We start from the raw sequence: 26,362 nt of genomic DNA, 5'->3' as shown, positions 1-26,362 counted from the left end.
ACGTAGCTTACATAAGGAAAGCAGCCACGCGCGGCGCTGAGAACAGCTAGAGCGGCACGCGCACAGTTAAACAGAGCATCTGGCAGGCTGCCAAGTTTCAGAGACAGACTGTGCGCGCGGTGGCGCCGTGATACTACACAAGTCCCGTTTTTATTCTAAATTAATATGTCGTCCTGGAATTTGTCACAGGAATAGGCCAGCGAGGTATCACTCTAGCGCACCCCTCTAAAAGGGGCTTAAGGGTGTCTTTTAGGGACCCCTTCAGGAATAGTTCCCTAACCTGGGACCTATGTTGCGGTAGGTGACCGCAGCGTTCTCAATTGAGCGGGGTATGGGGGTGGGGATACGTGCCTGAGCACTAGGGTTTCAGTCCAAAGTTTTGCCGCTAAGTCTGATGTAAAGGACAAATTGGTGTCTCTGTGGGTGCTGCGTGAACCTCCGTGGGCTGGTGAGAAACGTCAATGAGATCTGCAGACAGTGGTGTCCCACTGGCTGCAGCTTACCCGTCCTGAGGTGCCGCTGTGAGGGAGAGACTTCCAGATGCTGTGTGGTCTCGGCTCGAGTGCAGTTCCCTGGACGTGATGCCGCTGTTCTTGTCTACTGTGCGCGTCACCGGGCGTCTGCTCCCGCGATGACCCGGTAATTGAAGAATGTAGCTGTACCCGGCTGTGTTCTCAACTCCCGGCCGGGAGGAGACTGCACTGGCTGGGTTTGTGTGGATGAGGGGGTCGGTATAGCTTCCCAACGCGTTTCAGCCTGTCGACCTTTTTCTAGGGTTTGCCGTTTATCACCAGCCCACGGAGGTCCCCGCAGCACCCGCAGAGACACCAATTTGTCCTTTACATCAGACTTAGCCACAAAACTTTGGACTGAAACCCTAGTGCTCAGGCACGCATCCTTACCCCCATACCCTGCCCAATTGAGACAGCTGCGGTCACCTACCGCGACATAGGTCCCAGGTTAGGGACCTATGCCTGAAGGGGTCCCTAAAAGACACCCTTAAGCCCCTTTTAGAGGGGTGCGCTAGAGTGATACCTCGCTGGCCTATTCCTGTGACAAATTCCAGGACGACATATTCATTTAAAATAAAAACTATTTGTTTTTATCACATTTGAAATTTTTTCTTATTTCTTCCTCTCATTTGTTCTCTAACTTCAACACCGCACACATTAGAACATACGTAGAGCACTAAAGTATCACCAACTGTATGTATGAAACTTGGCAGCTTTTCAGAGTTCTATACTGTACTAAGGTAGCGCGCGCTCACTGTAATAAGCTACGTTAACAGTTCCGCAGATAATACCAGATTATTAAGCATGTTTAAAAATCTGATTAAGCAATCGATTGGTGATTCCTATAAATTTTTTATTGGGATTTCCAAAAGGGGGAGCCCACACATCTAAAATTAATTGTGGCAATCATCTCCAGATCTCAGGATTGTCACAATTAATTGCTGTATGGGGCCCATTATCTGCGGATCTTTTTTATATGTATGGGCATTCCCAATTCGTCTTCTTCATCTATTTACATTATGAACAGCTGAAATGACAATCGATTGGGCAATTTCCAGATATGTAGATGCAATCTTTAGATGGAAAAATCTGCCGATCACTGAAATAAATCTGTAATGTGTGGGCAAGTCAAATAGATTGTAGAATCATGGTACTTGTTTCCTAGCACGGCGCCCGTCGCAGGTGATCGCATACCTTAACTTATTTTTAGCCTTTTCCCCCGACAATTATAAAATCGTGTCCATCGCATGCTATGCGACCATGCGATGGACGCAATTTTACATAGGGAACAATGTTAAATGGGCCAATGGACCCGATTTTTTCATTGTATACCCACCCTTATGGGTATTTTACATGTGAAATGCACCCCTTCCCCCCCCCCCCAATTGTTAACGCCACCCCACGATGAACGCCAACCCAAAGCTTGGCGAGCGCAGCGGTACGCGTCCTCCGACCTTTTCATACCCCACTATCCACGTCGGCGTGGAGTTGATTTTATATAGTGTGAAGCTTGGTGAGCGGACTGTGAAGTAATACACGTCCTCTCGTGGGGCTCGGTGGCTCGCTGCACTCGCCACACTATATAAAATCAACTCCACGCCGACGTGGATAGTGGGGTATGAAAAGGTCGGAGGACGTGTACCGCCGCCCCTCTCGGACTCGCTGCGCTCGCCACGCTTTGGGTTGGCGTTCATCGTGGGGTGGCGTTAACAATGGGGGGGGCATTTGACCCATCAGGGTGGGTATACAATGAAAATGGGGTCTCCGGGACCATTTTACATTGGTTCCGATGTAAAAACCGCGTTGATCGCATCGCACTCGATTTTGGTTGCATGCAATGCAGTCGACGCGATTTTTTAGGACCCGATGGATACAATCAAGATCGCAGGCGCTGTGCTAGGAAACAAGTACCGAATCGATTTATCTGGCAAAAAAATCCCTGGATCTGGAAATCCATTAATTGTGATTGCTGATGTATGGGGCCCAAAACACAGGCGCCGTGACACTACACAAGTACCGGCTTTTTCTTATCTGTCTAGAACAGGGATTTATAACCCTTTTCAAATTGCGGCACACCGAACACGACTTTAAAATTGCTAAGTTTTACCATCAGTCCCTCAAAGGGAAAAAAAAACATTTGTGGGAAATTTACTATTTCACATTTAGCACCTTCTAGAAGACAATACATTAGTAAATCTGCCCCATTGGTCTCCACAAAAAAAAACACACACACTAATCCCCACAATAATTGAAACAAATACATTGCCCCCCCCCCCCCCCCACAGTAATTAAACAAATGTGCAGTAATTACACTGTACAGTAAGTAAACAAATACTGCACATTGGACCCACAGTATTAAACATATTGCCCAACTATAACTAAAGGCTGTGCCCCCCCCCCCCCCCCTCCCCCAACAGATAAATAAAACACACTGGTGTAAATATACTAAGATAGGAATTCATTGAAGATGGCATGTTGCCCATAGCAACCAATCTGATTCTACTTATTTAGCATATTATAAAATACAGTAGAAATAAGTTGATTGGTTGCTCTGGTCAACATCCCATCTTCAATAGAATTCCAATCTAAGTAAATTTACACCACTGTAAACGCAGTGTCTTCCCAACTGGTTGGCTACACAGGTGGCACACTTGATAATTGCTCATGGCACACTAGTTGAAAATTAGTAGGCATTTTAAAGTGCACCAAAGTAAGTGATACCTTGGCTATTTCACTCCCACACTGTAGCCACAGTTCTAAATCCTTTCATCGCAACCAGGTATGAACTACAGATGGGTGTAGGTATGGAAAATAATCTAGTATTAAAGTCTTTTCATGGTAATGTAATATGGATAACAAAGAGTTACTTCTCCATATATTTTCTTTTGGCAAGCTTTGCAGGCCTCCAATGACTGCTTTAGAGGGGAACCGGTATCTCCAAGTAACAGCATCTGTTTAGCATCAACAGCTTCAGCTTCTATGGTGACAGTGAGGCGTGCTTCCTGGCTATGTTCCTAGTTGGCTGATGCCAATTGTAAAAGGGTGTTGGAGAAGCTCCCGATATTATGGCAAAATGACTACCAATTTTGGACATTGCCATTTGGACTGTCCACAGCACCTATTGTTTTCACTAATATCATGGCTGCTCTCCTGAAGCACGGGGGAAGTTTGGATGGTTCTTTATCGTTATGATTTCCTCATACTAACTCAAGTCAGAGATTTTCACTTACATATGGAGATTCTCCAGTTGCACAGATGGGTAATCAATTGGGGCAAGTCCCCTATGACTCCTCTGCAAATGTTGCATTAGCATTTTCAGCTGGTCTTTCTCCCACTGGACAAGATTCAATACTTGCAGACCAAGATTGGAAATTTTCTTGGGCAACGTTTTGTGTCAGTTCATGCTTGCATGAGTATTCTGGGTTCCATGGTAGCCACATTTTTAAGTGGAGTATACGTAGTTTCACTACTGTCCGCTTCAGCTAGACCTCCTGGCCTGAGATGCTCACCCTCTAACAAAAGGTTTGGTACTCCTGTTGTGACTCCTCCTGACCAATTTGAACCAGTCTGACTTGAGCACCTTATTTTGGTAATCCACCATTTCTGATAATCTATTCTGATAAAAGGGGTGGGGGATCCTTCGTACTAGCTCGCTACTTACCGAAGGTCATATCCGTTTCATATCAACCTGGTGATAGTGGTTCTTTCCCTAGTCTGCGCTGTTACCCAGGAGACCTCTCTTGATGTGTTGATGGCTCTCCATGTTTATGTGGACGGAACTAGAGAGGTTTGAAAGTTAGATTTTTACTGGCTCCTCCTACCCCAGCTTTATTGAAAGCTTTTTCCTTTTGGTCCATAGATATTTTTGGCTGTCCAGCATGGTTCTTTAGCCTAGCAGCTTTGTAGGTGGTCTCTGTGGTTCTCTCACCACACGTTTCTTTATTAAGTGCTTCGCACTTTTGCTTCTTCGGATGCAGTCTTCTGGTGTTCAGTTCTTAGCACAGCTCAGTGGCATCCCTGCCCATAAGGGTATCTCTTTAGGACGTCCCTTTGTTCTCATTTTCCCCTACTGGACAGATAGAGTAAATAGTATTTCAGTTCTTACCTTGTCATATCCTTTTCTTAACCCCAAAAGGGACACATAATGCCCACCCTAATGCACATTGAAGGGTGTTCTCTTGGAGATCGGTGCGCTAAACTTATTTTTGTATGTGTTCTCCATCTTCTTTTTCCTCACATCTACCTCCAAAACTGGCTGGCTAGAGATGGGGAATAGTGGAAAGGTTGCCTGGTTGCTGGTAAAAGTTTGCGTCCAGTTCTCATCGCTTCAGCTATAGCCATCATTCTCGTTTGCGCCTAATGAATGTGAAGAAAGGGATTTAGGAAGGTAAAGACCAAATAAAATCCATCAATTTACAGTGGAGTGGGAAAGTAATACTTTCTAGGAGTTGTGATCTCTGGTTACTAGAGAACAACGTATTTTACCTTTTGCTTTATATATGAACATTTGTAATGTTTGAGTTTTTTTTAGAAATGTACATATTTTAAGTGACTCAAGATCTAGGAGCTCCAGCAACATTAATAATGCACAAGTCCTATTGATGCAAGTTACAGATGTGTAGTAAGCTATAAAAAGTTAGTTTTCTGAACTGTTTACTATTTAAGGTATGATTTGGCTTTAAAATATGAAATTCTTAAAATCTTTATTATAGAATATATGCATTCTATTAATGAAGGGACGGTTTCATTGTATTTTTCTCTTCAAATTAGTGCCTGGCCCTTGTATACCAGAGGATTTGCTGGATGGGGTAGTTTTTGGTGCCAAATACCTGGGATCTACACAACTGCAATGTGAGAGACACCAGGTGCCAAGTACACGCATGCGCCAGGCACAAGAAGCGGTGGATAGGGTCAAGGTGAGTGGATAGGCTAACTAAGATAAGTTGTAGGTAAATGAGCTGTGCAAAATGGAGATTCCTTTCTTGCAGCATTGGGTTTATCCATTCCTCTAACTCTTCAGGCACCAGATGGAGAATCTCAGCCTATGACAGAGGTGGATGTTATGATTTCAACACAGTGCGTAAAAGTGCTGACTGCAGATACTCAGGTAAGAGCTTAGGTGATGTAACTGTATAAAACATGCAGTGCTGGGTGTGTTCATAAATCACTGTGAAGCATATTCCGTTAGACATTGGCAAATCTGGTTTAAATTCTTTTCATTTATTAAAATGTGGAATTTAATCGGTTTCCCCATGCAGAAAATGCAGAGGGTGCATCTTAACTTGGATTTTTCCTTACAGCTCCTGAGGCTGTAAGGAAAAAATCCACTCTGTATCTCAACATGGTGGGACTACTGATTAAATCTGTCAGCGCTTATAATTAACTTTGGTTGGATATACCTCTACTCCTGTAGCTAGTAAACCACGCTGACTAATTAAATTAGTGAGGTTAAACAACAGAGGTGCACTTTTTCATGTGACTAAAGGCCCCCATACATTAGGCCGACTTGTCCTAGGGACAAGTCGGACCTAATTTACCTGCGAGCCGCCCGGCAGCTCCCCGGGAGGCTCACATACAATTTGGCACTTGATGTGCCATTTTTTACATGGGATAAATCGCATGCGATTTATCCCATGTAAAAAAAAAAACCCGGGGAGCTGCAGGGCGGTGAGGAGTAGTGGGGGCGGGCAGCGGTGGCCAGCGGTGGTGGGGGCGGGCAGCGGCGGCCAGCGGTGGTGGGGGCGGGCGGCGGGTGCGGTGAGCGCTGCTGACCTGGCCGGGCAGTGTACTTACACATAGCAGCAGCGGGGATGGGACGCGTAGTGGCGGCTATTAGATTTTTAAAATATTTGTCAAATGACCGGCCGCTCTCTGATTGGCCGGAGAGCTCTCAGCCAATCAGAGAGCGGCCGGTCATTTGACAAGTATTTTAAAAATATAATAGCCGCCACTGCGCTGCCCGTCCCCGCTGCTGCTATGTATGAATGGGGAGCCTGTGATTGGCTGAGCGCTCTCTCAGCCAATTGCTGACTGGCTGAGAGAGCGCTCAGCCAATCACAGGCCGCCCATTCATTGTATGGGCTTTTTTTTTTTTTTTATTCCGTACTGACAGCTCCCGCGGGCCCCCCTGCCCGGCTCTATGCCGCCTGTGTCCCCCGCAGCGTCCCCAGCCCCCCCTGCTCCCTCTACTCCCTCTACCGCCACCCCGCCCCACTAGGTCCCAAGTCGGGTGGTCGGACGTGCAGCAGGTCCGACCACCCGACGCAGATCCGATGCGCACGGGACCGCGCATCGGATCTGAGGGGACATCAAAACTAGCCGATTTTGGTCCGATTTCGGCCAGATCCGACTGATCTGGCTGAAATCTGACCAAAATCGGCTAGTGTATGGGGGCCTTTAGGAGCTGCAAAAAAAAGTCTGCGGTAAAAGGCACCAACTGTGGTTTAATGCAGACTTATTGAATCAATCAGCAAATTTGCAAATAGAGCAATTATCGATCAACTGATCGGTGCGAAATAGAGAATAAAAACATAAGCATAGATGTTGTAGAGCCGATGCAGTTTGACAGGAAGCTGGTGTGGAGGGGTGGAAACATGGTGTTTTTAAGAGTATGCAAGCGTACTCAGGCATTTCTCATTTGAGTCTCTGGCGTTAACGTAGTCCACTTCCAGTCTGTTTAGCAGATTAGTGGAAGCCCTAGTCTGTTGCAAATGGAAAAAAACTGTTTTAATGTTAGATTTTTTTTAAATAGATCAGCCAAAATATTGCTATTTGTGATATAATTTTTCAAGGGGCTCTCAGTCCACTGCAAATTCTCTGATTAATGACCCATGATGAATTAGGCCCCTATTATGGCATCAATGGCTTAGCACATATTAAACCATGTTTTACAGCACAGTGGAAAGGCTGTTTAATCCTTTGAGTTCTAACGTTGTTTTGAGAGATCCTCAAAATATCAGCTAAAAATGCCAGTGTTTCTCACAGCGACTGTTCTTTTTTTGGGTGCAATATTTAACTATATTTTAATTAATTGACTTGGCTGTATTTGTATTTATTTATACTAAAGGAACAGTTGCTGTGAGTGGTGCTGTCATTTTTAGCAGCTATTTTGAGGTGCTCTCAAAGCAACGTTGACAGTGAAAGGGTTAATTGAATAGCACAGTGTTGCTAACAAACCCTGTGGCTAATTAAATTTCCCTCCAATGTATTTTAGCAATATGTTAATATTTGTTATGTCTATTTTAGGAGGTCCTTATGGATCACCCATTGCAGACCATATCGTATACAGCTGATATATGCAGCATTGTAGTAATAATGGCAAAGAGGAAGTCGCCCCACAGCTCGGATCAGGCATCCTCTCATAAGAGGCAACATAGGATGTTGTGCCATGTCTTCCAGTCAGCTGATGTGAGTCCCATAGTTAGTATTTCAGAGATTGTTACCCTTGAAAAAGTTTCTCATTGACTTTGCTTTAGATGTGTACAGTATGTGAAGGTACACACACCTCTCACTATGGTTCTATTTTCTCCTTTTCTGTATAATTGTACTAGATTTTTGTTTGATATGTTTTTTTCCAACAGCTTTTAGAGCATACAGGTTCCTTGTGAATGCCTGGTACACACCAGAATGATTTAGATAGGGAGCAGATCGTACAATCGTCTCGTGATTTGTTGAAGCACACGATCTGCTCTCGATCAGTACCCAGTCGAAGGGGTTATTTTCAAATCCTACCTGTTGCAGGTAGTTTCCAAAAAATGACCACACACCCGCAAGGTCGTGGATCGGAATCTGATCGGGAATGGCCCAAAACATGCACAATTTACATATAATTGGTCGTTACATTAAAGTACAATCTGAATCCATGATACATTATTGAAAATGGTGCATTTGAGGTTATATAATTAAATGGTTTATCTTGGATCTACTGTATGATAATTTGTTTTAACCTGTGGCAATACAGTGGGTGGGAGTTTTTCTCTGTAAGCGATGAGTAATTTAATGCACTACAGTAACTGGTAACATAATCTAAGTTCCCTCATATTTCTCAATGATTCCATTTCCTTTGAGTAGTCTGGCCATCACTACTTTGGGAACAACCTGGTCCCTTGTTGGCTAATAAGACAACTTTATGAGAACCATCACACGGAAGATTATGGAACTCCTCCTGATGAAGGAACTCAGCCAGTGAACAGTACATCGGTTCTGCTGGTGTGGAGACTCCGTTTAGAGTTTGCCACATTCCAAAATATATTTTCTCCAACGGGCTAATCACAGGTTTTTGTCTGGGTAAGGACTTTTGAAGTCTAGCACCAGAAGTTTAGACATGTTTTGTAGTGGGACAAAGCAGTCTATCATCAGAGGGTTCCTCATATGACTGAGGGACAGCTTGTAGCACCCACCTCTCTAAACTCCAATCAAGGAGTTTTAACCTTACAAATTGATTGTTGTAATAAGCATGACTCAAATGGCATTTTATGCAAACACTGCTCTGGGTACTTGTGTATTATCGCATACCACTAATTAAGGAATGCGATGGGACCCGATTTTCGGGTCCAAAGACCCGCACTGTACAATAAAATATTGTATTGCAATATACATGTGATTTTAAATTGTACAAGCACCCTGATGGGGGATTACTATGTTAAATGCACCCCCACTATCAAAGCCAACCCCAAGCGTGGCGAGCGGCGGCGGTACGCGTCCTCTGACCTTTTCATACCCCCGCTATCCACGTCTCCGTGGAGTTGATTTAGATAGTGTGGCGAGCCCGAAGCGTGGCGAGCGGACGCGGATTACATGTGAATGTAGGGCTCGTATTCCACGTCCCCTCGCGGGGCTCGCCATGCTTTGGGCTCGGTGGCTCACTGCGTTCGCCACACTATCTAAAATCAACTCCACACTGACGTGGATAGTGGGGGTATGAAAAGGTCGGAGGACGCGGGCTCACTGCGCTCGCTTCGGGTTGGCGTTGGTAGTGGGGGTGGCGTTAACAATGGGGGCATTTAACATCGTAATCACCCATCAGGGTCCCTGAACAATTAAAAATCGGGTCAAATCGCATCGCATGTGATGCGACCAATAGGATGTCGTACGATGGAAATCTTGGGCGCCGTGATAATACACAAGTACCCTACTCTGCTCACAAGTGATAGCTTACTTTCAGAAATCAAATATAAATGTGTGCAGTGAAAAAAAGGCTGCCATCTGGACAATATCATATTCAAAATTAACTGTATTCCACGCACAGCCAAAACTGTTACGCCGGTTTACATTTTTAAGTAGTTTTAATATTTTAATTTTTGTTTTGTTTTTATCAATTACTTATTTAAAATGTGATTTGCATGTAATAGATGCTTATCCACTTGGCTTGTTTAGATTTATAGTTTATTGAATGCTCGTTCTTCTCCAGCTCATACAAATGGTCTCAGGTCACCTTTCTCAGCTACTAAAAGTTTGGTGTGGAAAATGTAAAATTTTATAATTAGCACAATATATTAGTAGTAGTAGCATAATACTACATTTGGTTTGAAGATAAATATAATTTGTAGTACTGTATCCACATTGAAAATAAATATAAATGTATAATTTTAATAGATTGAGGACATTACATGTAAACATAATTAAAAATTCTTCCTACAGGGGTGTTCTAAATGAATTGATACATGTCTGTTTTTAGATATGTATTGATCACTAGACTTGTACTGTAATTTTTTTTCTAACATTTTAGGCTCAACTCATTGCTCAGGCCATTGGTCAAGCTTTTGCGATGGCATACCGGAATTTTCTACTATCTGAAGGTGTGCCACCTGAACGATTAGAGAGTACACGCGTGATGGAACAGCTTTACAATGCAGATCTCGCTCACTTCAGCAAGAAAGACAACTGCAGGGAGGTGGGAACAGATCGTTTCTTAAAATATATCCTTAGAATCAAAGGCACATGACCCATTATAAAGGCCATCCTAGAACTGTAATCCATATGTTCTGTCCTTTTTGTGCATTTGCTATCTCTTACTTGACACGTGAAGCACTATAGGCGATCACATTTTCTCTATTATGCATAAGGGGCATACTAAGGCCACAGTTACAGCTTAGAGGTCTGGCTTTAGGAGGTTATGAACAGTTTTTTTTATACAGCACTGCAAATTCTGTTTTAGGTGATCAAAATGGTATTAAGGCCCTTCTCGCAAACTTCTAATCTGTAGTTTGGCACTATGCTAGTTAAAGAAAATAACTGTGCCCCTCTTTCACCTCCCCATATCCTCTTTGTTTAGTGCCCCAGAAGTGAGACACTGTTTTGTAGTTTTTTATTTTGGTTTACTTTTATTTTCACAATAGAGCTTCAGTTCACATGTGAAGCTGTGTGTTGGTAGTTAGTCAGCTATAGAACTTCTCAATCCCACTCCAGCTTCTGGGGCTACCAAACTGTGTATGCCAATCTAGGGGACCTGCCATGCCGGTGTCAACTGCTCAAGAGGCATTGGGTAATGCCCCTTTCAGACCGCACTTTGGAAACGGTATATTGCCTTTTTTTACCGTTTTAAAACGGTAATCTGTGCGGTCTGAAAGGTGCAGATCCAATTAACCGGTTTGAAAATACCGTTTTTTCAAACCGGTTAAAATGCAGGGTCCTACCCGTTTCAGACCCGGTATTTTTGCATCAAAATCGGGTCTGAAACGGTATTTAGGACCCAGCCAATGAGCTGGGTCCTAAATTCAGAGCAGCGAATATTTAATGAGCACTCATTAAATATTCGCAGCACTGGAGCCCCCCCCGCTGCGCCGCCCCCCCCCCCCCGCGCGCATGTGTCGACACCCCCGCCACGCGGCGCGTGTGTCGACACCCGCCGTGCAGCCGGTACCTTCGTTGTGGATCCCGGCAGTGAAGTATGGTCGGGGAAGCACTTATGAAAAAAAGAGTCTTTCAGAAAATGGCTGCCCCATAGGAAAATCAGTTTTAAAAAACTGTCTTTCGTATGGGGGCAGCCATTTTCAGAAAGTCACTTTTCTTATAAGAAAAGTGACTTTCGGAAAATGGCTGCCCCCATACGAAAGACAGTTTTTTAAAACTGATTTTCCTATGGGGCAGCCATTTTCTGAAAGACGCTTTTTTTCATAAGTGCTTCCCCGACCAACTGCAGTTCCGGATCACGCAACGGAGGTACCGGCTGCACAGGGGGGGTTGTTAGCCCTGGGGTGGGGGGGATTTGGGGGTGTTAACCCCTGTGGGAGGGGGGGCGGCGAGCGGCGCGCGCTGAAGACTGGCTTTGACCCTGTTTTTGGAAAGTTTCCAAAAACGGGTCTGCCAGTGTAAAAAAAAACGCACTTAAACGGTAATATACCGTTTAAGAGATGCGGTGTGAAAGGGGTTTTACCAGGCAGACCCGTTTTTGGAAACGTTTCCAAATACAGGGTCAAAGCCAGTTTTGCGGTCTGAAAGCAGCATTTGTGCGGCCTTTCTCAATGCTGGAGTCTCAGCCACCCGTCACTTGTGTATTGGTTCTTCCACTGGTGCTGCTCTTCTGTTTGCTGTGTTTGTTTAGCTAGTGGACCGTTTTGTCAAATAGGCACTACTCCCAGCTATTTATAACGCTAGGCTCTTCCCCCTCTACCTCCATGGCAACCTTCTAAAGGTGTGTACACATGGTGCGATTTTGGCTATCTATTTTGAATATATAATCAAAATAAATAAATAGCAAGGTAGTCAAAATCACGCTGTATTTGGCCGCATATAATCCCGATGCATGCCCCCCTTGCATCGGAATCTAAAGTAGATATATACTGTGCAGCACAGTATATATCTACTAGATCGAAAGGATGGCCATGCTGCTTAATGCATGGCCTCCACTCCACCCCCTTCTTCCCTGATGACCCTCCCATCCTGCAAGCCATGTGTACATACCTTTAGGCTCCAATGAGGCCTAAACATGGGGAGATGCTGAAGCATTCTGTGTGGTACAAAATTGCCCATAACAGAGCAACGTGTCAGTGCTGTGTGCTGACCAATCTGTCCATGACAGTGTTCTCCGGTGAGAAAACTGTCCCTGGCAGATTAATATCCAGCATGCTGTGGCTGTGGCCACTGCACATAGAGCGATGTAGGGGCATTGTTTAAGCGATCTAGTGAGATCGCATAGAAAATGCCCTCAAATTGCCCTGTGTGTATACCCCATAAAGCTCTAGTAACTAAAATAGTGCAGTAGAGCTGTGGGGACACTACAGTGACAAGAGATACATTTCTGTAGGAAGATACCTGTTTAACTTGATACTTTTAGCTCTGTGAAACTAAAACAAAGATACTCGGGTGCTTATTAAGGAGTTTCAGTTTTATATATAAATTAGAATTATGTAAAGGGAAATAATGTATCCGTAGATAAAATATAGCTGTGGGTTTTTGGTGTCACCACACCCAATTTAGATTACACTGTCTTAAGTCCTAAAGGGAACCAGGCAGAGCAAACTGGAATATAGAAATATACAATGGAACAACCGCAATGTTTCTTAATAACATCATGGATTAATTCACATGCACCATTATGTAATAATATTTGTTTTAATATAAAAAACACACGCACACACTGAGTGGTCACCAGTTAATGAATTTGACTATCAAATAATTATATAAAAGAAATATATATTAAAAATGGAATATGATACACAAATATGAATCCCTTTTTTAGAAATGAATTGGTACTAGTATAAGTTGCTCTATTGCACTATAGTTGACCGTCCATTCTTTATGGGTAATGGATATTATAAATGAATTTACCTGCCAATGTTTGAATGCTTGTACAGTTTGTTAACCAATACCGCTGGTTTCCGCTGTGGTGCCGGGACACCGACACCCACAGCAGGGGTCCGCAATTGTAGAGTTGAGCAGAATTTAGTTAATCAGTGTGTACTAAGGGAGAGCAGACTGTGGAACGCACACATACCAAAAATGGGATGAACAAGCCAGACCTCAATATTGAATTCTCAAATAATATTGAGGCTCAGCAAAATCAAAACAAATAAATCACCTGGGGCAGATGGGATTCATCCTAGGGTGCTAATGGAATTAAGGGCGGAATTAGCTTCCCCTCTACATTATATCTTTGATAATTCACTATCATCAGGAAAGGTACCACAAGACTGGAGAATAGCAGAGGTAGTGCCATTATTCAAAAAAGGAAAAAAGGAGGAACCCGCTAATTACAGACCTGTTAGTTTAACATCAATAGTGGGTAAACTATTTGAAGGATTTGGTACTTGTGTATTATAGCGGCACCCATCGCATCGTATACCATAAGGCATATGATGTCGCGCGATGTTGTACAATGGCATACAATTTTACATTTTGATGACATTGTATATGGCATACAATGCGATGGAATGCGATTATAAATTGTATAAGCACCCTAATGGGTGCTTCCAATGTTAAATGCACCCCCATGCCACCCCCCACTATAAACGTGAACCCGAAGCGTGGCGAGCGGCGGCGGTACGCATCCTACGACCTTTTCATACCCCCACTATCCACGTCGGCGTGGAGTTGATTTTATAAAGTGTGGCAAGCGCAGCGAGCCGGCGAGCGCACGCGCATAACTTCAGTTATACGCGTCCCCTCGCGGGGCTAGCCACGCTTCGGGCTCGGTGGCTCACTGCGCTCGCCACACTATATAACATCAACTCCACTCCGACGTGGATAGTGGGGGTCTGAAAAGGTCGTAGGACGCGTACCGCCGCCCCTCGCGGGCTCGCTGCGCGCACCACGCTTCGGGTTCACGTTTATAGTGGGGGGTGCATTTTACATTGTAAGCACCCATTAGGGTGCTTAAAATCACCCATTAGGGTGCTTGTACAATTTTACTGGTGTAAAATCGCATCGCATGCCATCGGTTGTATGGCATGCGATGCGATAAAAACATCGTACGGCCAACATCGGGGGCGCCGCTATAATACACAAGTACCAAGGATTTTTAAGAGATGGTATCCAGGAATATTTAGACAGTCATAGTTTACTCAGTAATAACCAGCATGGGTTCATGAAAAATCGTTCATGCCAAACTAATCTACTTGGTTTCTATGAAGAGGTTAGCAAAAACCTTGATAATGGAAACGCTGTATATGTGATTTTCCTAGATTTTGCTAAAGCCTTTGACACAGTACCACACAAGAGGTTGATAAATAAAATGGAGGACATGGGATTAGGGGCAAATATCTGTAGATGGGTAGGGAACTGGCTGTGTAATAGAGAACAAAGGCCCTTATTCTGATCGGTGCGGCCGGAGCCGAATATGCGGCCAGAACCGTGCGTGCGAAACCCCGCCTTCCATACGGATCGCCAACTCCGTCCGTATGCGGTAAGAAGCTGGCCGAACGGACCGCACGTGTATTTTTCACGGAATACGCCTCCTCCATCTAAGGGAACCTCCCCCATCATTCGATGGTCGCAGACCATCGAATGCAGGACCGAGTGCTCCACCAGCTCCCGCAACCTCAGACCACACGGACATGTTTCCGTGCAAAAGCAGGGATCTGGGCGGGCAGCTGACATCCGGCGATGTCATATGTCTGCCCCCTACACGTGCGTCACGACTGCATTACCATACGTACGCCCAGCGTTTGCATGGGAACGCCCATGAAACGCGGGGCGTATGCATATGGTAATGAGCCCAAATAGCCCCTCACGCCCCTCTCCACCCCCTGTTCGGAGTGTTCACAGATCATGCGGGATTTGGCCGTACGCCCCGCTCGCACATGCGCAGAGACGCCTCTGCACATGCGCAGACACAAAACATCGGCGGGGCGAACGCACGCGGATATATCCGCACCGATCAGAATAAGGGCCAAAGAGTGGTCGTGAACAGTGCCGTATCAAATATGATACCAGTATTAAGTGGAGTGCCACAGGGTTCGGTTCTTGGGCCCATTTTGTTTAACATTTTTATTAACGATATTGGGATGGGGTTACTCAGCAATGTATCCATCTTTGCGGACGATTCAAAACTGAGCAGAGCTATTAAATAATCAGAAGATGTCACCACGCTTCAAACTGATCTCGACAATCTAGATGAGTGGGCAAAAAAGTAGAAGATGAGGTTCAATGTGAACAAATGCACCTTGGGAGACATAACCAGTGTGCTAGTTATAACCTAAGCGGGGATGAATTGGGTAAATCAGTACTCGAAAAGGATCTCGGAGTCCAAATAGACAACAATATATTGCTAACAATATATTGCTCAGTTTCTCCTTTTCATCAGCGACCAGAGATGGTCACTGATGAGAAGGAACCTCTGCCGGGGGAGCCGCAGAGGTAATCAGCTGGTCGCAGGAGCAAGCTCCTGCGACCGCCGATTTAGAACGGGGCTGAAAACGGGAGCATGCTTCGGCGATTTATCGCCGGGGCACACTCCAGTCACTGGCAATATGGTCGCCAGCGACCATATTTCTAGCGATTTCAGCCCCTATCGCTCCCCATGTGTACAAGCTTTACTTGTTCACTGACAGTCCCATAAGGGACTGTCAGTTCAGAGGACATAAGATGGAAATGTCTTTTTGAAATGGCTGTGTCTTTTAGTAAGATGGTAATATCTACTGGGGCAATGCCTATTAAGAAGAGACTGTGTTGCAGTTAATTTCTCTGGTGAGTCTACATAGTAATAACGGTTAAAAAAGTGGCCAAAAATGTATCCAGTTTTGACATAAATTCATTAACCGTAGTTGCTGTAACCACCCCCACCGGCAATGAGTTCCAGAATTGTACTGCTCCAATAGTGAAGTACGGAATTTCTTTTTTTTTGAGCCTCAGTACATGCCCGCATGCCCTAAGTATAGCACTGTTACTGAATAAATCTTCTCCCAGTTCCTTGATTCCCAATCCTGTATCTGAACATGCTAATAATATCTCCTCTCAACCTCAGTTTCTCCAGTGAAACATATTCAGCCTGATTAACCTATCTTTGTATTCTAGTGATTTGAGACCTTTTACTAGCTTATTCGCTCTTCTCTGTACGTGTTCCAATTAATTTATGTCCTTTTTGTGGGGCGGTGCCCAGTACTGAACACAGTATTCCAAGTGAGGTTTCACCAATGCATTGTAAGGAGGCACTATCACAATTGAATCCATTCCTCTTTTAATGCATGCCAGTGTCCTGTTTCTTTTGCTGCTACACTTGAGCAGTGTGCACTGTTACCCTATTACGCTATTACCCTATTTATCATTTATGATGATCCCCTTTTCCATTTATTTATTTATTCCACAGCACATTACAGAGAATATTTGAACATTCACATCAGTCCCTGTCCCGTCGAGCTTACAATCTATATTCCCTACCACATGTACACACAAACAGACATTCCTAGGGTTAATTTGTTCGGAGCCAATTGGGAGGAAACTGGAGTAAACCCACGCAAGTACAGGGAGAATATACAAACTCTGCACAGTTAGAGCCATGGGGGGAATCCAACCCATGCCCTCAGTGCTGTGAGGCAGTAATGCTAACCATTACACCATCTGTACAGCCCAGATTTGCTTTACAGATTTCCCTATATTAACTCCAATTAGCCAATAAGTAGCTTGTTCATTTTTGTTCCCATAATTAATTACTTTATTATTATTATTATTATTATTATTATTATTACTACTTATTTTTCAACATTAAACCGCATTTTCCACCTTTTCGCCCACCCCCAGGGATTTGGCCCTAATAACACCGTGATTTGAATCCAGGGATTAGAGTTACCAATTCCGGGATTGCCCTGCGCATGCGCAAATCTAATGCTGGGCAGCGCTGAGACACCAGCTCAGATGCTTCCCAACTGCTCCTGATGGTAAAGGTCACACTGTGCAGCGCGCTTGACATCTACAAGGCGAGCCACAGACTGTCAGACACAAGGAACCGCCCGACACCGGACCTCCTTACCTCCTTGGGACCAGAGGGAAGAATTTGCGTCTCCTGTCCCTGGTATTGAGGATTTGATATTAGCAGTTAAACATTGAATCTCTCAGATGAGGATAAAGTGCCACTTCAGGGTGTATTTAAGAAACTGCATAGGGATGCAGTTACTTTTTCCCTCAGATAAGGGCATGATCGCATTACTTGGGGAAGCATGGAAGACACCTGATAAAGGCTTCTCATGCCCAAGAGATTTGCAAACATGTATCCCATGCCGAAGGAGCATGTGAAAGTGTGGGAAAAGATCCCTCTGGTGGATGCACCTGTTGCTAGGTTGTCTAAGACCACTGCTTTGCCTGTACAGGGGGGGTGCTGCTTTCAAAGACCCCATGGATAAAAAGATTGAAGGCTGTCTTAAGGCTGTGTTTGAAGGAGTGGGCTGTACCTTACGCCCAATTATTGTAATCAGCTTCAACCTTACTCAGAAGCCTTTGCTTTGGCAGAAAAGCTGAAGTGTGCTGCGGGGTATGTTTGTGAGGCTAGTGAAGGCGGCGTCAATTGTTAGCCACTTCTGTGACCGCTAGAAGAGCTCTCTGGTTTAAGGCACCCTGCCACAACACCCTGCCAAAAGTGAGGATAAGTTCTCAGCCTGACGGGGTGGAGACTCCCGTTCTCTCCATCATTTCTCAGGGTTACTGGATCAATGTCTGGGGTGTACCTTCAAAGAGATTTCTCCAAACACCCCTGCCGCGAGAAGCTCGCTTGCGAAAAGCACTCTTGGGGGCGGCAACGTCGCTTCTCGAGAAGGGAGTGGTGATCCCGGTACCTCAGGGGGAAAGAAAGAAGGAAGTTTATTCCATTCTTTTCTTGGTCCCCAAACCGGACGGTTTATTCAGACCCATTCTAATCCTGGAGTCTTTAAAACCTACATTTGTGGGTGGACCACTTCAGGATGGAATCTCTTTGGGTCAGTGCTTTTAAGCGTAGAACCTGGAGAATTTCTAGCATCAGTGGACATCCAGGATGCTTATATACATGTGCCTATATGCAGAGAACATTTATTTATTTATTAACAGTTTCTTATATAGCGCACACATATTCCGCAGCGCTTTACAGAGAATATTTGAACTTTCACATCAGTCCCTGCCCCAGTGGAGCTTACAATCTATATTCCCTACCACATGTACACGCACACACAGATATTCTAGGGTCTATTTTGTTGGGAGCCAATTAGCCTACCAGTATATTTTTGGATTGTGGGAGGAAACCGGAGTACCCGGAGGAAATCCACGCAAGTACGGGGAGAATATACAAACTCCGCACAGTTAGAGCCATGGTGGGGATCGAACCCATGACCTCAGCGCTGTGAGGTGGTAATGCTAACCACTACACCATCCGTACTGCTGTACTGAACATCAATCTTTACTGCGTTTCGCAAAAGGGTAAACATATCTGCCGTTTCAGGCTCTACCTTTTGGGCTGGCCACAGCGCCAAGAGTTTTCACAAAAGTGATGGCTGTCATGGCAGCGGCTCTCAGGTTAAAGAGGATTGTGATTATTCCATATTTGGACGACTTCTTGTTCAAGGCGGAATCGGCAGAGAAGTTGCAGGAACATCTGATGATTGCAACACAGTTTCTTCGAGACCATGGGTGGATGTTAAATCTTCCAAAGTCTCATTTAGAAACTTCAGTTTTTTGGTGTGATCTTGGATACACATCTGCATCGCGTCTTCCTTCCAGAGTCCAAAGCAGTGGACATTCGCCAGTTGGTGCTGTCGATTCTCCAGTCACCAAATCCCTCGATATAGCAGAGTTTAAAACTGTTGGGCAAAATGGTGGCAGTAAGTCTCTGATTTTTCAGTGTGCAGAAGTGAACATTCCAGCTCTGTCAACTGTGTTCATTCCCGGGATCCGGAATGTGGAGGTGGACTTCCTCAGCAGGGCGGAAATGCTGCAAGGAGAATGGGCGTTGCATCAGGAAGTTTTTTAGGACATAGTATAGGTTGACTTTATGGTGTCCAGATACAATTGTCATGTTCCCAGGTTCTGCTCGCGGACCATTGATCCCTTGGCATGGTCGGTGGATGCCATGACCGTTCCATGGTGTTTCAGCCTCTGTTTCCCATGATTGCTCGGGTCCTCAAGAGAGTGAGGACACAGGGAGTGCAAATCATCTTGATTGCTCTGGATTGGCCCAGGAGGTCTTGGTATTCAGACATACTGAGGTTGTCGACGGAAAACTGGCATCTTCCTCTTCTTCCTCAAGGATACTGAGAAAGCGGGACCTCCGCGAAACAGCTGTCTATCCCACTACTAGCTTCCACCTTCAGTTACCGGGGAGGTACCAGACTCCTCACCACCGCAATCAGGCCCAGATCCAGGGATTCTTTTTGGGCAGATTGACTTCTCTCCAGACTGCAAATGGCAGTAATCCAGGTGGTGGTAAGACCCCTATTAAGGGGCTGATCACACAAGAAAAATTTTGTATTTGTGAATACGACCAAAAAAGATTTTTTTCTGCCCATTTTTAAAGAAAAGGGTTTTTTCCTGTCTTGCTTTGTCTGTGGCCAGAAAAACTACTGAGAGTGACCCTTTGAAGACAATCCTTTGCATAAAAGAAACTATATATTTATTTTTGCTTAGAGAGAGACAACAATCGGTGACTGGATAGATTTATTATTGTACAAGTGTGATGAATTTATGGAAGTAGAAATTTGACACACAAGTGTACACAAAGATATTATTGTGATACAAAGATATTATTGTGATTTTTGACCAAAACATATCTTTGACATATTGTATCCCACGAATAATAATTTCTTCCTGTCTACTTGCTTTATTTCCTACTTTCTCTTATATACCTATCCAGCTGGTATTTTTCAAATTGCACTTAAAGGTAGAGTACACCACTCATCGCCCACCAATACTGCAAAGCAAGTGGGAGAAAGCAGCTTGTACAGACACCCCATAATGCAATAAACTCGTCTCTTAAAGCTGTACACTTTCTGGGCTCAAAACCTCATTGATTGAGGGTAGATTTCCCTGCAAGGGACTTTGCCAACCAGGGAGTCACCCACTCCAACAGTGAGAGATATAATAACCCAACTTTTTCACACCTTAATCTGCAACTGTCGCACGGATAGACCCGCTCAATTGTAAGGTCTGGTTGAGCCAGACCGGATAGAGCAATCAGCAGCAGTCACCGTGATAACAAACAAACTGCAGGGGTATACTGACACCAAATTCGTTAATTTTCCTTCCCCCTCTTTCCCCCCCACCCCTTCTTCTTTCTTTTCCTTTATAAACCAGCCACTAGCTGTACAAAAAAGCACTTTAGCAGAATTTCCCTGCCAAATCCCACTCTAGTGACCTGATAAGCAAGGATTTACATTTATTGGTGTAAAGTAAGCAAATAACAAATATTCGCGGTCCACTCCATATATTGTGGTACCTAAAATTGTGTGAGATTGGTAGCTCCCAACCAGAACTTCTTCTGGATTGGGCGATATTTTCTTGACAATAACCTATCCACGACCAATATAGAACTCTTTAAATTTGAGTTTCTAGAATTTGTGTATGTTTAATGTATGTCTGTCCTGTCATGTCTAAACTATTTTAAATGAATTTATGAACGTTAAGTTTTAATTTAAAGCGTGCCCCCAAAAACAGAGTACTTTTTTTATTTTTCTTGTTGTGTCTTCCTCTTCAGAAAGACCTACTCGGGCAAGGACCTTTTCTACACCAGGACCTAGTTCATCTCAATTTGACGGCCTGGCTTTTAAAACCTTCTTATTGTGGAAGAAAGGTTTCTCAGATGCTGTTATCCAAACCATGCTCACGGCTCGAAAGCCCGTGTCGGCAGCAAATTATCATAGGGTTTGGAAAATCTGAATCAGGTGTTGTGAATAAAAGAAGGTACAAACATCTAGCTTCAAGATCACTAGACTTTTGGAGTTTCACCAAGACAGTTTTTCAGCAGGGCTTAGCCTGCAGTCTTTAACCCCTTCCCGACATTTGACGTACATTTACGTCATGGTCGGGATGTACTTCCCGACACATGGCATAAATGTACGTCATGACTTTAAAGTGTCACTGCGTCTAGAGACGCAGTGACAGAGGGACGATGTCTGCTGTCCCTGACAGCAGACATGTCCCTGCATGCCCAGGGGGGGCTGCGATGCCGCCCCCCCGTCGGCGATCGCTGTGATTGGCTGTTCAGTGTGAACAGCCATTCACAGCGTTTTCCTGTGTTACCAGCGAATCAGACGCTCGGTAACACAGGTGTCAATCGCCGCCGGGCGTCAGGGGGCATGAGGGGGTCATCGGTGACGACGACACCTCACCCCACCTGCCCCCAAGGCTGTGATTGGTCCGTGGGACCCACGGACCAATCACAGCCAAGGCGCGACATTTAAACTAACGGTGACTGCGCTGCAGACGCCATTCCGGTCTGGAATTGCGTGCAGAGCGGTCACCGTGCCTATCTGCCGTGATACTGACCTGATCCTTGCAAATACTTACCTGATCCTTGCAAATACCTTACCTGATCACCTGATCACTGCTTGTAGCATGCTGGATGCTTCCTGGATCTGACTTCTTGTGACTTCCTGCTGCTGCTGCAGTGTGATAGAGAGAGATAGAGAGAGATAGAGAGAGATAGAGAGAGATAGAGAGAGATAGAGAGAGATAGAGAGAGATAGTGACAGAGAGTGCTATATTTTGTGTCTGCTACCCCCCCTTTTTGGGGGTGCAGGTTTTTTTTTTATATATATAACTGTCAGTTCTGCTGCTGCAGTGTCATAGAGTGATAGATAGTGATAGATAGTGATAGATAGTGATAGATAGTGATAGATAGTGATAGATAGTGATAGATAGTGATAGATAGTGATAGATAGTGATAGATAGTGAGAGATAGTGAGAGATAGAGAGATAGTGATAGAGAGTGCTATATTTTGTGTCTGCTACCCCCCCTTTTTGGGGGTGCAGGTTTTTTTTTAATATATATAACTGTCAGTGCTGCTGCTGCAGTGTCATAGAGTGATAAATAGTGAGAGATAGTGAGAGATAGAGAGAGAGAGAGATAGTGATAGAGAGTGCTATATTTTGTGTCTGCTACCCCCCCTTTTTGGGGGTGCAGGGTTTTTTTTTATATATATATAACTGTCAGTGCTGCTGCTGCAGTGTCATAGTGATAGATAGAGAGAGATAGAGAGAGAGAGAGAGAGAGAGAGAGAGAGAGAGAGAGAGAGTGATAGAGAGTGCTATATTTTGTGTCTGCTACCCACCCTTTTGTGCTGATCAGTATATCTGTGCTGATCAGCAACTTTTTGGGGGTGCAGGGTTTTTTTTTATATACAGTATACCTGTCAGTTGCACCAAAGGTTGTGCACCTGCTGCCCCTCACTGGTAATCAGTGTCGCATCAGTGATCACCTTTTTTTTTTTTTGAGGGTGCTGTGGGGTCTTTTTTTAATTTTTTTTTTTACACACACTGTGATTTTGTGGGTGTCCTGTGGCCACTGTGCGCTGATCAGTGACGTACATCACTGATCAGCTTTTTCGGCACAGGGTTGATCTTCTTTTTTTTTTTTTTTTTTTTTTTTTTTTTGATCAAATTCCTGTTGCCTTTGAGCGCTGTTCAGTGACGGACGTTACTGACCAACATCTGTGCTCAATTTTTGGCGCAGGACCTTTTTTTTTTTTCTGCACTACATACACACTACACACTACATTCTACATTGAAATAAAGTTTGTACCCCCCCTACACTATACACGTGTTGAAACATTTCACTACCAGAAACACAAAAATAAAAATGGCATCCCAAATGTCATCCCAAATGTCATCCCAGTCATCCAGAAGAATGTATTCAGCGGAGGAGGCATATGCCATGCTTGCCTCTGACTCTGACACAGCCAGTGAGGCAAGCGGGGAATTTGAAGGATTCATCTTAAGCTCCTCTTCCTCCTCTAGTGATGAGGGACCCCCTCAAAGACGCCCCCGTAGAGCAGCTGAGACCCCCCCCCCCAATAATTGATCTCGTATGGACCCCACCACCAGACAATTTTGAGCCCCAGGTTCCTGAGTTTTTGGCCATCCCAGGAATCCAATTTGATTCCACAGGTCTCAGAGAAATTGACTTTTTCAAATTATTTTTCTCTGATGATTTTATAAATTGAATGGTGGACCAAACTAATTTATATGCCCAGCAGTTTATTGCTCAAAACCCCACGTCATCATTTGCTAGGTGGACCCCTGTAGATGCAGTAGAGATGATGACGTTTTGGGGTCTGGTGTTTCATATGGGCATAGTAAAAAAGCCAGAAATTAGGCAATATTGGAGTACAGATGTTCTGTACAGCACCCCATTTTACCGTATGGCCATGACTCGGGCTCGTTTTGAGATAATCCTTAAATTTTTGCATTACAACGATAATGCACAGTGCCCACCCAGAGATGATCCCACCTTTGACCGGCTATTCAAAGTCAGGCCGGTCATTGATCACTTCAGTGCCAAATTTGAAGAGATGTACATCCCAGATAAATTCATTTGCATAGACGAGTCCCTTATACATTTTAAAGGAAGGGTTAAATTCCGCCAGTACCTTCCCAGTAAGAGGGCAAGGTATGGCCTAAAAATGTATAAGCTGTGTGAAAGCACCTCAGGGTACACTCACAGGTTTAGGGTATATGAAGGGAAGGATTCAAGAATTGAACCGCCAGAATGCCCCCCCTCCCTCGTAGGTGTTAGTGGAAAAATTGTCTGGGATTTAGTGCACCCCTTCCTGGATAAAGGTTATCACCTCTATGTGGATAACTTTTACACCAGTATCCCCCTGTTTAAGGCCCTTGGTTCAAGAGGTACAGCAGCTTGCGGTACTGTGCGCAAGAACCAAAGAGGCCTCCCAAAAACGCACATTGCCCAAGTAATGAGAAGGGGTGAAAGCAGGGGAATATGCACCGAAAATATGTTGTTGGTCAAATATAAGGACAAGAGGGATGTCCTTATACTGACAACAATTCACGGAGACAGTACCACCTCCGTCCCTGTACGAGGTACCAGTACCCACACCTCAAAACCTAATTGTATCCTGGATTACAATAGGTACATGGGCGGAGTGGATCTTTCAGATCAGGTACTGAAGCCGTACAGTGCCCTGCGGAAAACAAAAATCTGGTACAAGAAGCTGGCCGTGTATATCATCCAGATGGCACTGTATAACGCTTACGTGCTATTCCGTTCTACCAGCCAGAGGGGGACATTTATGCACTTTCAAGAGGAAGTCATAAAGGGCCTAATATTTGGGAACCAGCAGGCAGAGGGCCCCAGTACTTCTAGTACTGGCCCCCGTATTGTACCAGGGCAGCATTTTCCTGATGAAATCCCTTCCACTGGAAAAAAGGGCAGGACACAAAAAAGGTGCAAAGTTTGCTATAAAAAGGGAATAAGAAAGCAAACTATTTTCCAGTGTGACACTTGCCCCGACAAACCCGGCCTATGTATAAAGGAGTGTTTTAAAATATACCACACATCTATGGATTATTAGGTTCATAATTTCACCGTGCTTCGGGGGTCTTGCTAATGCCACATAGCACCCACCATTCATTCCACCAGAATCTGAGCCGCAAAATCCAAAAATCACTCCTTCCCTTCTGAGTCCTGCCATGCACCCAACTGGTATTTTTTGGTCACATGTGAGGCATTGCCGTACTCGGGAGAAATTGGGGCACAGATTTTGGGGTGCTTTTTCTCCTTCATACCTTCTGAAAATGAAAAATTTTGAGCCAGAACTGCATTTTTGTGTAAAAAAATGTAATTTTTCATTTTCACTGCCCAGTTGTATCAAAATTGGTGAAACCCCTGTGGGTTTGAAATGTACACTATACCCCTAGATGAATTCCCTGAGGGGTGTAGTTTGCACAATGGGGTCACTTGTGGGGGGGTTCCACTGTATTGGTGCTTTGGGGGTCTTGCTAATGCGACATAGCACCCACCAAAATTCCACCAGAATCTGAGCTGCAAAATCCAAAAATCACTCCTTCCCTTCTGAGTCCTGCCATGCACCCAAATGGTATTTTTTGGTCACATGTGAGGCATTGCCGTACTCGGGAGAAATTGGGGCACAGATTTTGGGGTGCTTTGTCTCCTTCATTCCTTGTGAAAATGAAAAATTTTGAGCCAGAACTGCATTTTTGTGTAAAAAAATGTAATTTTTCATTTGCACAGCCCAGTTGTATCAAAATTGGTGAAACCCCTGGGGGTTTGAAATGTACACTATACCCCTAGATGAATTCCCTGAGGGGTGTAGTTTGCAAAATGGGGTCACTTGTGGGGGCTTCCACTGTATTGGTGCTTTGGGGGTCTTGCTAATGCGACATAGCACCCACCAAAATTCCACCAGAATCTGAGCTGCAAAATCCAAAAATCACTCCTTCCCTTCTGAGTCCTGCCATGCACCCAAATGGTATTTTTTGGTCACATGTGAGGCATTGCCGTACTCGGGAGAAATTGGGGCACAGATTTTGGGGTGCTTTGTCTCCTTCATTCCTTGTGAAAATGAAAAATTTTGAGCCAGAACTGCATTTTTGTGTAAAAAATGTAATTTTTCATTTGCACAGCCCAGTTGTATCAAAATTGGTGAAACCCCTGGGGGTTTGAAATGTACACTATACCCCTAGATGAATTCCCTGAGGGGTGTAGTTTGCAAAATGGGGTCACTTGTGGGGGGGGTTCCACTGTATTGGTGCTTGGGGGGTCTTGCTAATGCGACTTAGCACCCACCAACATTCCACCAGAATCTGAGCTGCAAAATCCAAAAATCACTCCTTCCCTTCTGAGTCCTGCCATGCACCCAAATGGTATTTTTTGGTCACATGTGAGGCATTGCCGTACTCGGGAGAAATTGGGGCACAGATTTTGGGGTGCTTTGTCTCCTTCATTCCTTGTGAAAATGAAAAATTTTGAGCCAGAACTG

General features: G+C 44.5%; 1 protein-coding gene across 2 annotated transcripts in view; it reads left to right on the top strand.

Annotated features, from left to right (window-relative positions):
* APBA3 (amyloid beta precursor protein binding family A member 3) overlaps positions 1-26,362 on the top strand; it is a 50,845-nt gene that overhangs the window by 6,806 nt on the left and 17,677 nt on the right. For both annotated transcript variants that reach the window (XM_083179345.1, XM_083179346.1), the window contains exons 3-6: positions 5,283-5,428; positions 5,533-5,619; positions 7,758-7,919; positions 10,240-10,404. In XM_083179345.1, the coding sequence (XP_083035471.1) occupies positions 5,283-5,428; positions 5,533-5,619; positions 7,758-7,919; positions 10,240-10,404 (560 nt within the window). The remainder of the gene's footprint in view (positions 1-5,282; positions 5,429-5,532; positions 5,620-7,757; positions 7,920-10,239; positions 10,405-26,362) is intronic.

The sequence above is a fragment of the Crinia signifera genome, chromosome 1 (genome assembly GCF_055691185.1).
Source record: "Crinia signifera chromosome 1, ASM5569118v1, whole genome shotgun sequence".
Lineage (NCBI taxonomy): Eukaryota > Metazoa > Chordata > Amphibia > Anura > Myobatrachidae > Crinia > Crinia signifera.
The sequence above is the reverse complement of the archived record's forward strand: the minus strand, read 5'-3'. Positions and strand labels throughout refer to the sequence as shown.